The sequence below is a fragment of the Emiliania huxleyi genome (assembly GCF_000372725.1).
Source record: "Emiliania huxleyi CCMP1516 chromosome Unknown EMIHUscaffold_12, whole genome shotgun sequence".
Taxonomy (NCBI): Eukaryota; Haptophyta; order Isochrysidales; family Noelaerhabdaceae; genus Emiliania; species Emiliania huxleyi.
Genome location: NW_005201392.1, coordinates 1,133,568 through 1,146,805, shown reverse-complemented (window position 1 = coordinate 1,146,805; position 13,238 = coordinate 1,133,568). Strand labels below are relative to the sequence as shown.

Genomic DNA, 13,238 nt, shown 5'->3' with positions numbered 1-13,238 from the left:
GAACGATGCGCCTACCGACGCCGCAAACATGACGCCGACGTACTCGAGCGAAGCGGGCTTGCCCTGCTCGGACGGGATGACGTCCTCGAGCGAAGCGGGCTTGCCCTCGGACGGGATGCCGGCGGCCTCGCCTCCGGCAGCGTTGACGGTCGTGTTACCCGCCAGCGACGCCTGTGTCAGCCAGAAGGCCAGAGGATACATCTTGCAGGTGGGAGCGCATTGTCACGTGCGCGAAAGCACAAGCCTGCTTGTCAGCAAGCGACGTCGGCGGAGGAGAGAGCTTGAGCACGAGCTTGTCACCGGCGGCCGGCATCCAGCTCGAGGGTGAGGGGCGGACGCCTCTGTCGGCGCAGACCGCTGGTACGAGTCTCGCGCCGCTGCCGCCGCGGACGGTGTCGGCCTCCCCGCCGCTGGCTGGCTGGCCGCTGGCTGGGCCGGCGAGGCCAGCACGGGGGAGTACTGGAAGGCGGGCGGCGCGGGGCGCGCAGCGGGGGACAGCTGCGGCGGCGCCGCTCGTTGCGGCGGCGCGTGCGGCGCCTGCGTCCGGGACAGACCGCCGAGGTGAGGGCGGTGGTGACGGTCTCGTGCAGGGCAGTCGGAGCAGCGCGCGGAACACGAGGGGATACGAGTGCAGCGGACACAGCCGGGTGCGGGTGAAGACAGTGGAGTACGTGCACGGCTCCTCTCGTGCGCTGGTCGGAATACAAGAACACGTGTTCAGCTTCTAGGGCCCGAGATATGGGGAGATATGGGGAGATATGGGGAGATATTCAGCTTCTAGGGTGCCGCGGCGCCGGCTGCGCGGCAGCGAGCTGCGGACCCCACGTCGCGGGCGCGGCCGTGCCAGCCGGGCTGGCTAGCGGCCCTCCCGGGCTCCGGCCGACGGGGGCGGCGGGTCGCAGCTGCGGGTCAACCAGAGCGGGCATGAGGCGTGTGTGTGTGTGTGTCTGTGTGTGTGTGTGTGTGTGTGTGTGTGTGTGTGTGTGTGTGTGCGTGTGTGCGCGCGTGCGTGTGGTGGTGGTGGTGGTTTGGGGGGCGGGGGGAGCGCAATGCAGGGCGCGCGCGTGGGTCGCCGCCTTCCCGCGAGAGTAGGCTGCGAGGCGGTCCAAAGCGAGAGCCGGCGGGCGGGGGGGGGGGGGGGGAGGGTTCCACCTGCGGTCGCGGCTGCGGCGCGGCATGCTGCGCCGGCATCGGCGAGCGCTGCGGCTGTGGCGGCATCGGCGAGCGCGCCAGCGAGGAGGCGGTCTGATGCGGGCTGGGCGCGAAGGGCTGCCCCGCCCTCGGCTGCATCTGCGGCTGCACCTGCCGCTGCATCTGCGGCTGAGGCGACGGCTGCATCTGCCGCTGCGACGGCTGCATCTGCGGCTGAGGCGACGGCTTGCGAAGCGTGGGTTGGCCCGGCACAGAGGCGAGCCGGTTCATGTGCGGCGAAGAGTGCGCCTGCTGCGCCTGCGGCGCCCGAGGCTGCAGCTGCAGCTGCCCGAGCTGCTCGTGCGGCGGCGGCGCTGGCGCTTGGCCCGACGAGAGGCGCGGCTGCGGCGCCGGCGCAGCAGCAGTGGGCTGCGGCGCGGTGGACGCGTGCGCCCTGCGGCGCAAGGAGCGGGTGGGCGATCAGGGGCATTTTCGGGCTGCGCCGCGGCCATGCACACACCTGAACGGGTTTGCAGCGGCACCGCTCTGCGCCTTGCGCTTCATCTCTTCCTTGAGCCAGCGCGCTTGGTCGGTGCCGTATCCGAGCGTGCGTGGGTCGCCCGGCGCCACGGGAAGCTCAGCCGGCGGCGCACGCTGATAGGTCTCGCTCATTGGACGCGCACGAGCTTGGGCGGCGCCTAAACAAAGAATTTTATTACCATCAGAAAAGAAACCTACCAAAACCCTACTTAGTATATCCTCGCTCTAGCCTCCACGCGAAAAATGCACGACAACGGCAGGCAACGCATGCCCCGTCAAGCATGTGTACTGCGCGCCGTTGGCTTTGGCTTCGGCGCGGACTTCGAAGCAGGCTTGGGCTTTGCCTTTGGCGCTGGCTTCGGCGAAGCTGGCTGTGGCGTGTTTGGCGTGGGCCATCGCATGGGCTGCAGCTTGGGGCGCTTGGGTTGACGGGTGGCTGCCCCTGCCGCCCATCCCCCTTCGGGCTCCGTGTCGGGCGCCATGTCGCTCTTGTCGTAGCCCTTGTGTCGCCGCAAGCGACCGCCGGGCATCACCTCGAAGACGACGCCTCGGTGCTGCGCGCTGCCAAAGAACTCCATGTCGGTGCCGAAGAGCTTGCTGTAGGCCTTCGCGTTTCTACCGATGGAGGCGATCTCCCCGAGGACCGGCGCGAGGTGCTCCCATCGAAGCTCGACCTATTCACGCGCCCCAGGTAAGAGAACTGCCCAGGGAAAATTCTCAAGCCCGCCTCTTAGCTCGACGTTCTGATCCCGCTTTCGGAACATGGCCGACTTCCAAGAGCTGCTCGAGTCAGCGTAGAAGCCGCCCTTCGACTCGAGCCGCGAGACGCTGACCATGCTCGGGTCCTGCACGATGATTCCCCACCAAAAGTAGTCGAAGCCCGAGAAGCGCGAAACCGCAGGGTGCCAGTTGTTGGCGTACGACTTCGTGGCGTTGTTGCCTCTCACCTCGACGACGGAGGTGCCGACCCGCGTGAACACGGCATTCATCTCGGCGGACCTGTTCACTGCTGCACCCGTGAGGAGACGCTATTCACTCACTGCGTGAGACTTCCGGAGCATGCATCGGGGACCCGTGCGTGCCGACCATCACATCAGTGTCCTTGAGCACGGCCAGGTCATGCGCAAAGGGGCGCGAACCGAAGCTGTAGGGGCGGCACTCCACGGGCTGACCGCCGGTCGCCCCCGTCAGCCCTGCATGGGGATGGACGATCTGTCTGAGAAGAAGCAAACGTAGGGAAGAGGTGCAGTCCGAAATGCCTGCGGGGAAGCTGACGGCGCGGGCACGATCGCAGTTCTCGAGCAGCGCGTCGAAGCGCAGTAGCTGCCTCGTTGCGGCGGCAGAGCGCTGCTCGATGAGGACGCGCAGTGGGCGAGCCGCCGGTGGATCCACCTATTCGCGGGTGGATGGTGGAAAGCGACGCCGTCCACATCTTGAATCGTATCAGCCCGGGGGTAGCACCGCCCAGAAGGGCGGGACATGCTTCAGCATAGGCAGGTAGTAGCGCATTACCTGGGCGAGGAGATGGGGAGATCACTGAAGATTTATGGGGGTCGGTAGAAACGCTGCTATGCAACGCGTCCGCCTCCTTTCCCGTCCTGGGCAGCATTGCCTTGAAGTCGCGGTTCGTCTTCCAGACAAGCAGACGGCGGAAGCAGCGGACGTGCCTCCCCTCGTACGTGCTCGTGCTCGGCGCGTCCGGAGGCTTGCGAGCCGAGAAATCGGCGAAGTCGGTTGGCTCGAAGTGAGAGAAGGCCCGCATGATGCCGCGGTTGAACTGCGTTAGCGGTAGCTTGAGCGGCGACCACAGCACAATGGAAAGGTCGCGCGAGAGGACGCCCTTTTGTAGGTAGTGGTTATACGCGGGCGGGACGCGGGCGAAGAACTCGCAAAGCGTATTCGGCCACATCGATGCGATCAGGATGGGCACTGTGCATGCCGTAAAGTTTACTTTCCCCTCCACCTCCTGAGGGCTCGCCAGTCGGATGTCCAAGCCATGGACCTCGGGGGACTTGAGAAGCCGGCCCATCACGAGCGACGTGGGCGTCCCAGCGTGTGCTTGGAGGGAGAGCGGCGACTTAGTGCCAAGGGACTCGTGCGCCGCGCGTACGGACGCCGGCCGGAAGTAGTAGAGCAGGTCTGAAAAGTCGAGTTCCTGTTCAAAGCTCGCGGTGTGAAAAGGTGGTGCCATCGGGATAGCTTTTGGAGTAAGGCGCTAAGGCCGGTAGGGAGGGACGGTCAGCAGCGGTCCCTCGCCCCGTCTCCTTGAGCTTACGCGGGTCGTACACGATGATGGTCTCCTGGTCAACACAGACGAACTCGAGGAGGTCGAGCTGGCTGTCGAACGTTTGCTTGCCTCCCCTTTCCCGCACAGAGTGCCGCAGCTGCTGCTGAATCGCGTCAAAATCAAGCCGCGAGGCGGCGCATTTCCCTTGGCCATGCCGACCCTGAGTGACAGACATAGTCGGCCCTGGGGGCCGGTAGAGAGCGTTCTAGGTCTACCCCGGGACCGGGACTGGGGACCGGGAGCGCGGTGGTCGAGGGGACGTTGATGTGTAGACTTGATCGGAAGTAAAAAGCGGTAGTATTGGTGCACCCGGCCTAGTCGCGCAATTCACGTTTCCGACTACTAAAAATGCTTCCCGTGCGAAAAAAAAGCTCGCAAGCACACCACCGAAAAGGACGCCGTCGAGCGCGGTGGGGGGGCCGCCCACGACGCGCGCCACGAGGTTCTCGACCTTGTGCGAGCCATCAGGGGCGTGCTCGGCGCTTTAGTCGGCGAGGACACACACACACACACACACACACACACACACACACACACACACACACACACACACACACACATACACACAACCCCCTCTCTCTTTTCTCCCAGTAAGCTAAAAGTACGTACGTACACACACAAAACACAAACACACACACACACGTGCGGCGCACTGAATTTTTGGCTCGCGAGGCTGCCCAAATAGTCGGCTACGATGGTCGGGTCCTCGCCGCATCCGGACGAGAACACGCCGTGCAGCCGCCCCGAGTCGCGCGAGGCGCGGCGCATCGTCCAGACGCATATCGTCACGCTCTCTGAGGAGGCTGGCCACGGCGAGCTGGCCCCGTCGTGCCCGCTCTCGCCACACAACGACGTGCTCGCGGCGCACGAGGCAGCCAAGCGGCGGCTGAGCGGCGCGGTGTGGAAGTGCGGGCTCTGCGGCAAGCAGTTCCGGTCCGAGCGCCACCTCGACCTGCATATGCACCGCAAGCACGCCGACGCCTCTCCCGCCGGCGCCACCTCGTGCCTCGCCGACGAGTGCGACCTGCTGCGCTGCCCGTCGTGGGTCAAGCGGCTGGGCGACGCGGCCGCCGCGTGCACTGAGGGCGCACTCGCCGTGCGGCGCGAGCACTGCGCGGCGCTCATGCACTCGTGCGCCTTTGGGCCCCTGTTTGCCCAGCTGGAGCACGAGTACTGCGCCAACCTGACTTGCAGCTACCGGCGCGCGAGGGGCCGAAACACACCTGCCAGACAGACATCACTTCGCGAGGATCCTGTGGACCCATCTCAATCGCGAGGATCCTGTGGACCCATCTCAATCGCGAGGATCCTGGGGACCCATCTTAATCGCCGCTCCCCCCACCCCGGCTGCCATCCCCGCACGTCGCGCGCGCGGCGCGCGCCTCTTGACGAGGCGAGGGCCGGAACCGCCGCAGGCAGCAGCTTATCGCTGGGCACATCGACGCGCACCCTCCGGGCCACACGCGGGGCGGTCTCGGTCTCCTTGCCTTCGGTGTGCTCGGCGTGGCCGCGGCGGCAGTTGTCTGCTGCGCTTGTCTCGGCATCCCTGAGGCGCAGCGAACGTGTCGACACCTCCATCCTCCACGCCCCCCCTGCTCCTCAAGTGCCGTCCGCCGGCGCGCAGGCTCAAAACGGAGGCCGCACGCCTACTCACCAGTCCAAGGAGAGGTCCGACTCGGCGCGAAACAACAGCGCGCAAGACCGCCCATGCGCCCCAAGCGGCAAGTTTACACGTCACCTTCCCATCTCCCAGGCTCGTGCCTTCCGCGCCGCCGAGAGCGGGAGCGTCGTGCGGCAGACGGCGACAAGGCAGCGGCTGTACCAGCCCCCCCGCCACACTGACTAGCTCAAGGGGAGAGGGGGGTTTGACCGAGCCCTTCGTGGACATTTGGTCTCTGTGTGGTGGTCGGGGACGCTCGTCCGACTTGATGGTCTCGTAGCTGACGGCGCCGCAGCCGACGACCGTGCGCTGAGCCGTGTCGACGAGTCAGCCTTGCAGCATCGATGCTGCCGAGGTAGAGCTTGCCTGGCGACACGAGCATTGTGCCGGACGTGAGCGATCTCAGCAGCGACATCGCGGTGTTCGCGCCCGATATCTGGCGCCGGTTGTTTTCACTTTAATATCATACTATAATCTATAAAAATCGGTTTACGAAAACCATAGTCTGAGGGTATGCTCAAAGTTCGGCCGATTTGGGTCAAAACGCTAAAAAGCACTGCGCGCAGTAGACTTGGGGCAAAACGACCTCGAGAAAACGACAAAACTGACAAAAGCTGGCGCCCGGGCAAAGTGGTAAAAAAAGTCGCGCGCCGCAGGCGCGCGAAAATTTTGGACATTGATTCTTCCTCTCCGGCGGCGCCCGCGGCCGCTCTCTCCACAAATACTCGCTCACTATAGCGGCGTGCAGCCGGCGGCGCAGCCACGCCTTCACTGCGAGTTGCCCGAGAGGGCCTCGCCACGCTCCTAGCCATAGAGCATAGTGTGCGGGACTACTTTGCGGGACGATAGCTACTACTTACTACAGCAGCATTCCCAGCCCCTTTGCCAAAGGTCGTCCGGTTTGAGCGAATTTTGATTAGTTTAGAACGGTCCCCTGAGCCCTGTGCCTTGTGTCGCTGGCGCGCCCCAGCCCAGCCCAGCACGAGGCACCCTTTAGGCACCCCCCTCCCCCCCCCCCCCCCCGGGTCCCGGCGCGCCGCCAGCGCCGAGGAAGTTTTTGAGAAATGCTAAAGAGCGGCCGCACACTGCTCGGTACCCCCCCCTGCACACCGACAAACAGCGCGCTTATCTTGCGACCCCCCTGATCAGGTGTCCGCCTGTCACGTATAGTACGTAGAAGCTAGAACGTTTGGAGTTGAAGGGCGTGTCTGTGCACAGCTAGCTGTACACAAGCGTCCACCTTGACCTTCTGTGTGTGACACTTGTATAACACTTGTGTGTGTACAGTAACACAGCTGTACACTGTACACCACTACTGCGCATGGTCGATCTTCTGGCCCTCTTTAGCTCTCTCTCTCAGTCAGTTGTACTTCTTAGGACTTAGCGTACGTACTTTTAAGCTTACTAGAGAGCGTACGTACGAGAGAGAGAGAGAGAGAGATCTCCCTGTTCTCCTCGTAAGGGCAAACCCCGCAAAGTGACCCGTTTTTACCCACCCACGCCCGTGCGCGCGTATCTTAGCTAAGGTACGCGGCCACAGGGCCACACGCGCTGGCGCGCACGGCAACCGGGACTTACACGCGCGACACGAGGGACTGTGTATCCTTGGCTGCCTCGTGGGAGAATAGCCGCCCTCACCCGCTGCCGCGCATCGAGCTCGGCGGGCGGGGCCTAATAAGTGTCATTCTGTGCCGGCGCGTATCTTAGCCAAGATACGCGGCCAAACGTGCAGACGCGTACAGCAGCCTCGGCAAGTGCCTTCACGCGCTGGGTCAGGTGCAGCAGCAGCCAGTGCACAGCAGCAGCAGCCAGTGCAGCAGCAGCAGCCAGTGCAGCAGCGAGTGATCACGCTTGCACAAGCGGTGGGCGGTCGTCATGTGCTGCGCAATGGGTCACTTTGGCTAAATCCCCGGCTGCACGAAAGCATAGTGCGACTTTCACCACTTTTGTCGTTTTGCCCCAAATCTACCCACGTGGGTGCTTTTAGCGTTTTGACCCAAATCGGCCGAACTTTTAGGATACCCTCAGACTATGTGATGGACCTCTCTCCAGCGGAGGGAACGACACGGCCCGATTTCTTCTATGGGTCGCGTACACCTCCCACCGTTCGGTGAGCTTGCGCCTTGTGCATGCCGATGGCAGCCCGTGTGGCGGACGGCATGTGCACTGGGGTGTTCATGGGGTCCCGTACCATGCGGAATCGACCCTATGGACATTGGATTCCAGGGACTGTTCACGTCGTTGAGGACGTACGTTCGCTGCGGCGAAGCGCGAGAGCCATCCCTCCCTGCCTGCGGTGCGCCCGCGTTCGCGGGGGGGTGCCCGCGCGCGGCAGCGCACCGCAGGGCCCACACAATCCCTCTCCTGGTCCCACCCCCAAGCATGCTGCTCATGCCGCCACATACATCTTGAGCACTTGAGCACTGGATAGGGTCGATTCCGCATGGTACGGGACCCCTCGATCGTCTCGCCCTCCCTCACTGGTGTGTTCATTGGGGGGGGTCATAACAAACACGGTACAGGATCGAGGTGCACGCTGCTGGAGCAGTGTCGTCCCCCCTCTCCCCGACGGCGATGGCGGTGTGTGACCGATCGAGCTACAAGAGGAACTTGTTCAGGAGGAGACCGAAGCCTGGCCGGATCTGCTGGCGTGAATCAGTGTGCTGCTGCGGCACGCGTCGACCGTCGTCCCAATAGTCTTTTTAGTCAGCTTGCGAGTCATCTCGACTCTCGGACAGTACCCAACAGGGACATCTCTCTGTATACACGAGTGGGGTATTCACACTCCCAACAGTTGTGTAAGACGCCGTCCCCGTAGTCCCCCAACCTCCCCATCGGGCCGCGTACGAGGCAACGTGGCAGACTTTTCGCTTAAGGTCATTCACGGGTGTCCGCGGCCCACTGTGCCCGCTGGTAGGACAATGACCGCCGCAAACCCTGTGGTGAGCTCCATATGATCTCGGATATTTTTTGTAGGTACCGTAATATTAAAAAACTACTTTGTCTTCGAGTGAAAAGTAGTCCGAGAAAGCCCGCGGCCGCAGTGAATTAAAAGGCGCGGTTTTCGAGGGGGAATCTGGAGAATCTGGGAATCGGCTCACCACGGATCCCCACCTCATCGAAAAACTTTTCACTCCAAGACAAAGTACTTTTTTAAGGTGCTCTACAAGCTAGGCACAAAAGATATGGCATTGCAGGCCATTTAGGGCCCCTAGACGTCACTGAGTAGGCCAAAATCCCCACTGGGCCGGGAGAAACGTTAAATTCTTTTCATAGCGATGTGCATGCTATGGCTGCTCGCCCTCTCGTCGCCGCGCCGCGCCTGCCTCGCTCATCCAACTCAGCTCCTCCGGCTGCGTGGCGGACAGAGCCCTGGCGAGCTCTCTGATGTGTGGAAAAAGCGTTTGCAGGCTGCAGTCGAGGCGCAGCAGCGAGATCAGCTTGGCGAGGCTGCCGAGCTGTACCGGATGGCGATGGAGCTGCACCCACCACTGCAGGGCGCCTGGCCGGTGCTAACCAATTACGGTCTCTCTTTGCAGCCCTCCGACCCGGCCAAGGCTGCGGACGCCTTCCGGAAGGCTGTCGAGCTGGCACCGGACGACAAGGCGAAGGCAGATTCGCAATTCAACCTCGCCAACGCGCTGACCGACGCGAGTCAGCCAGACGAGGCCGACGCGGCGTACGGGGCGTGTCTCGCTCTGGTGCCGGACGACGGCGGCGCCCACTACAACCGCGGCGCGCTGAGGTTGACGCGTGGCGACGCCAAGGGCGCGCTGCCTTGCATGGAGGCGGCGGTGCGGCTGTCTCCGCAGGACGCAAAGGCGCACCTGGGCGTGGCGGACTGCAACATGCGGCTCGGGCGCCCCGAGGAGGCGGAGGCGAGCCGCTACATGCTGAATACATGTCCTTGACTCCACGGCACTCCACGGCACTCCGCTGCACACTCGTCGTACACGAAGCCTGCGGAACACGCTGCACACACACCGCGATCACGCCCCGACTCTGGTGTCTCCATGGCGCAGGCGAGCTACGCCGTCTCGCGCAAGCTGAGGCCGGAGCACGCGCTGACGTGGGCCTCCTCGGGCAACTGCGCCGAGGAGAGGGGCGAGTACGAGGCGGCGGAGACGCACTGGAAGCGGTCGCTGCAGCTGGCGCGGCGGCGTGCACTGCAGGGAGATACACGAGATCACGCGAGATCGAGACCACCCGAGGTTAGGCGCCAGACGACGGCGTGTACTGCAACCTCGGCTCGATGCTGCGCCGGCTCAACCGGATGCGCGAGTCGCGGGACGCGTACGCCGCTGCGCTCGCGCTGAATCCGCGGAGCGTAGACGCGCACATAGGGATGGGGAAGGCGTGTGCCGCGCCGGTCGGGCGGCGCGCAATGCCGGGTGCTCTCGGGTAATGAGCTCGGGGACCCTCCCAAGGCGTACACCGCGCCGGCGGGCGGCGCCGGCTCCGAGGCGCAGCGGCGCCACTACGCCGCGTTCCTCGCGCGCACGTACGGCGAGGCGCTCAAGTTGAGCCCGGAGCATGTCGGTGCGAACCTCGCCGTCGCCGAGGGGCTGCACATGTGGGGCGAGCACGGGCCGTGCCCCGAGCTGGGCGGGCGCAGCGCGATCGACTTTTACCGCGCGGTGCTGCAGCTGGCGCCGGACAACACAAACGCCGCCACGCACGCCGCCTACGACGGGGCCGTGCCCGAGGGCGGCCCCGCGCCGCAGGCAGGTACGTTTGGGGAGGCGGACGCGCCGCCGGGCGAGAGCGTCGCCGCGCTGATCGCGCCGCTGCCGCCGCCGGGGGCGAGCGAGGCGGAGGTGGCGGCGGCGGCGGACGCGGCGCTTTCTCTGTGGCGGCGGAACGGCGTGGTTGTCTTTGAGAAGCTTCTCACGCCGCACGCGACGGAGGCGCTGCTCTCCGCCGTCCGAGCGGCCGAGGCAGACGACGGCGCCACTGACTGCTACCACACCACCCATGGTACTGAACCCACACTGGATTCGATGCTCTGGAGGTATGGTACTAGGCGCCACCGACTACACCCTCGTCACGCGCAACGCCAAGCGCGGCACGCGCAGCCACAAGGCGCTGCCCGTGAGCGCGGCGAGAGAGGCGCTCGGCGAGGTTGCGCAGCGCATCGGCCCCTTCCTCTCGGCGGCGCTGGGCGGCGGCGGCGCTCTCGCGCTGATGGAGTCGGGCTTTATGGTGACGCGACCGGGCGCAGAGGCGCAGGCTTTCCACCGTGACGTGGCGCCCGGCGTCGTCTCGGCGTCGTCGCTCGCGGCCTCGCTGCAGGTCGCGCTGGTCGACACTTGCGCCGAGCAGGGCGTGCTGGAGGTGCGACTCTCCCCCCGGGGCTTGCACTCTGGATGCCGTGGCAGCTCCTGCCTGGCTTGCCCCTGGGTGTGGAGATGCAAGAGCCGCGGAGAGCGACGGCTACCTGGCCTCTGGCCTTGCCCTTTAGGTGAGCCCCGGCTCGCACCGCTTCGACCCCGCGGCGCCTGAGACAACCTCGTTCGACCGGCGCGTCGCGGCAGGCGGCAGCGCCACCGCGGGCGGCGCGGCGGCGGCGGTCGGCGGGCCGAGGCTACGGCTCGCTCTTCCGGCCGGGTCAGTGGCGGTGTACGCGCTCCATTTGCTGCATCGCGGATCGGCAAACACCGCTCCCGCCGACCGCCCATTCTACTTCTTCACGCTCAAGGGGCCGGGGTGCGCTGGGGAGTCAACCCCCCCCCTTCCCAAACCCCGTCGCGCCGTAGTCGATTCGCACGCCGCCCATCCTTCCCCCGGCGTGTCTGTGCGCAGGTACGCGCCGCCCGGGCTGGCGTACACGATCGAGCCCTCGGACATTGCGCGCTGGAGCCTGCACGGCACGGCGCTCCTCGAGCAGGCGCAGCGATGCTGACCGGTCGACCCGCAAGCGACGAGATGACTAGCCGCCGTCTGGGTTTCGTCTGGTTTCCGGAGAGCGGAGTCCGCGCGACCGCGTGGAGTCGAAGTCGGCGTGCGGATGCAGACTCCGACCGGTCCGACCGCACACCCTGGAGTCCGGAGTGTGCCCGCCGAGACCGGACTCGCCTAGGGACTCGCGCACCTGCAAGTGCATGGAGCATGCTCGCATCGGCCCTGCGCGGCTCTCGACGCTCTCGTACGTCGTAGCTCGTGTGGCTTTAGACTATCAGAGCCAGATCAGAGCATCGTATACGTAGAGGGGGAAAACTTTAGCTCTGTCGCCACGCACGTACTCTTTACACTGTGATCTGCGCGGTGTGTACAGAGTACACACACCTCACACGCCGTGCGAGGTGCGAGGACCGAGGTGCGTGGGAGCCCGGCGCAGCCGCCTTGTCCGGCGTCCGGGACGCGGGAGACTCAGACTGTCTCACACACGACACACAAAGACACACCGCGTCACCGTATATAACCCACAATATATACGAAAACAGACATTACGCAAAAAGAAGCGCCCGCCCTCGCAGAACACAAACACACGGCTCACTCTTGAGGTGTCGCAGCGAGCGCGGCTCCTCCGGGGACGTGTCGCCCCCCACACAGCGCGTCCGCCCTCCCGGTAGATCGCCCGCCCGACCGCCGCCGGAACGCACACGTTTCTCGGCGGCGCGAGGCGCGCAGGGCGTGCGCTGTGTGCGCGCGCGGAGATTAACAGGGCTCATGCGGTCATGTAGGAGGTGACGTCGATCGTCTCTGGCAGCTGCGTGATGGACACCTGAGGGGGAGGGGCGGCGAAGGCGAGGTGAGGGGTGGCAGCGAGGGCAACGAGGTGAGGGGTGGCAACGAGGTGAGCGGCGGGGGAGGGCGGCGAGGGCGGCGGGGGGGGGGGGGCGGCGGCAAGCCTCGAAGCGCGACTGCACGTCCTCGAGGATCTTCGCGTCCTCGTCGGTGGAGGCGAAGGTGATCGCGAGGCCCTTTGTGCCGAAGCGGCCCGCGCGGCCGACGCGGTGCAGGTAGGTGTCCGACGAGTCGGGCATGTCGTAGTTGACGACGATGTTGACCCGCTCGATGTCGATGCCGCGGCCCCAGATGTCGGTCGAGACGAGGATGCGGTGCTTGAAGTCCTTGAAGTTTTGGTAGAGCTTGATGCGCTCCTCCTGCTTCATCGACCCGTGGATGGCCACCGACGGGAAGTTGCACTCCTGCAGCAGCTTGTCGAGCGCGTTCGCCCGCGAGACGGACTTGACGAAGACTACCACCTGAGACAGAGGTGGGGGAGGGGGGTCGCCGCTTGCGGTCGATCCGGCGGGGCGAGAGCCGGCGGCGGCGGGCGGCGGCGCGAGGCGGCAGCGGTGGGGCTGGCGGGACAAGCGGGAGGGGAGGGGGGGCGGGAACGCCGCTGGCTTGGCGCCTGGTTGAACTCGAGCGCGTCGAGGAGCTCATTGAGCTTTCGGTTCTTCTCGTTCTCGGCGAGCTTGACGTAGTGCTGCTGCAGGCCGTGCAGCGTCAGCTTGGAGTCGTCGACGTAGATCTCCATCGGGTCCTGCATGAACTTCTTGCAGACGGCGCGCATGTCCGTCGAGAGGGTGGCGGAGAACATCATCACCTGCGGTGGTAGGGAGGGGAGGGAGGGGGGGGGGGGGCAGTGAGAGCGGGAGCGGGAGGAAGGAG

The 13,238-nt window shown here is 65.2% G+C and overlaps 5 protein-coding genes across 5 annotated transcripts in view; 3 read left to right on the top strand and 2 right to left on the bottom strand.

Moving 5' to 3' along the window:
• Nucleotides 1-404: 404 nt before the first annotated feature.
• Nucleotides 405-3,862, bottom strand: EMIHUDRAFT_462305 (hypothetical protein; the record flags this gene model as incomplete). The annotated part of the gene is made up of 10 exons (XM_005790600.1): nt 405-537; nt 795-902; nt 1,153-1,585; nt 1,652-1,829; nt 1,961-2,345; nt 2,412-2,670; nt 2,744-2,864; nt 2,958-3,063; nt 3,133-3,183; nt 3,335-3,862. Coding segments are annotated over 10 exons (2,301 nt in total), but the record flags the coding sequence as incomplete, so codon positions are not given.
• A 790-nt stretch (nt 3,863-4,652) lies between these two features.
• EMIHUDRAFT_98089 (hypothetical protein) lies at nt 4,653-5,804 on the top strand (the record flags this gene model as incomplete). Its single annotated transcript, XM_005790599.1, has 2 exons — nt 4,653-5,213; nt 5,712-5,804. The coding sequence occupies 2 exons, from the start codon at nt 4,653-4,655 to the stop codon at nt 5,802-5,804; spliced, it is 654 nt and encodes a 217-aa protein (XP_005790656.1).
• A 3,218-nt stretch (nt 5,805-9,022) lies between these two features.
• EMIHUDRAFT_55507 (hypothetical protein) lies at nt 9,023-9,496 on the top strand (the record flags this gene model as incomplete). Its single annotated transcript, XM_005790598.1, has 1 exon — nt 9,023-9,496. A coding segment is annotated over one exon (474 nt), but the record flags the coding sequence as incomplete, so codon positions are not given.
• Nucleotides 9,497-9,631: 135 nt separating this feature from the next.
• EMIHUDRAFT_200762 (UDP-N-acetylglucosamine) lies at nt 9,632-11,520 on the top strand (the record flags this gene model as incomplete). Its single annotated transcript, XM_005790597.1, has 6 exons — nt 9,632-9,779; nt 9,842-9,987; nt 10,130-10,595; nt 10,642-10,952; nt 11,080-11,129; nt 11,421-11,520. 6 exons carry the CDS (start codon nt 9,632-9,634, stop codon nt 11,518-11,520), a joined length of 1,221 nt encoding a protein of 406 aa, XP_005790654.1.
• A 341-nt stretch (nt 11,521-11,861) lies between these two features.
• The window catches only part of EMIHUDRAFT_433653 (hypothetical protein), a 3,126-nt gene continuing 1,749 nt past the window's right edge, over nt 11,862-13,238 (bottom strand). The window contains exons 7-10 of the mRNA XM_005790596.1: nt 12,963-13,173; nt 12,488-12,819; nt 11,973-12,342; nt 11,862-11,947 (exon numbers count right to left, since the gene is read on the bottom strand). Coding sequence (XP_005790653.1) covers nt 12,286-12,342; nt 12,488-12,819; nt 12,963-13,173 — 600 coding nt within the window. The 3' untranslated portion in view covers nt 11,862-11,947; nt 11,973-12,285. The remainder of the gene's footprint in view (nt 11,948-11,972; nt 12,343-12,487; nt 12,820-12,962; nt 13,174-13,238) is intronic.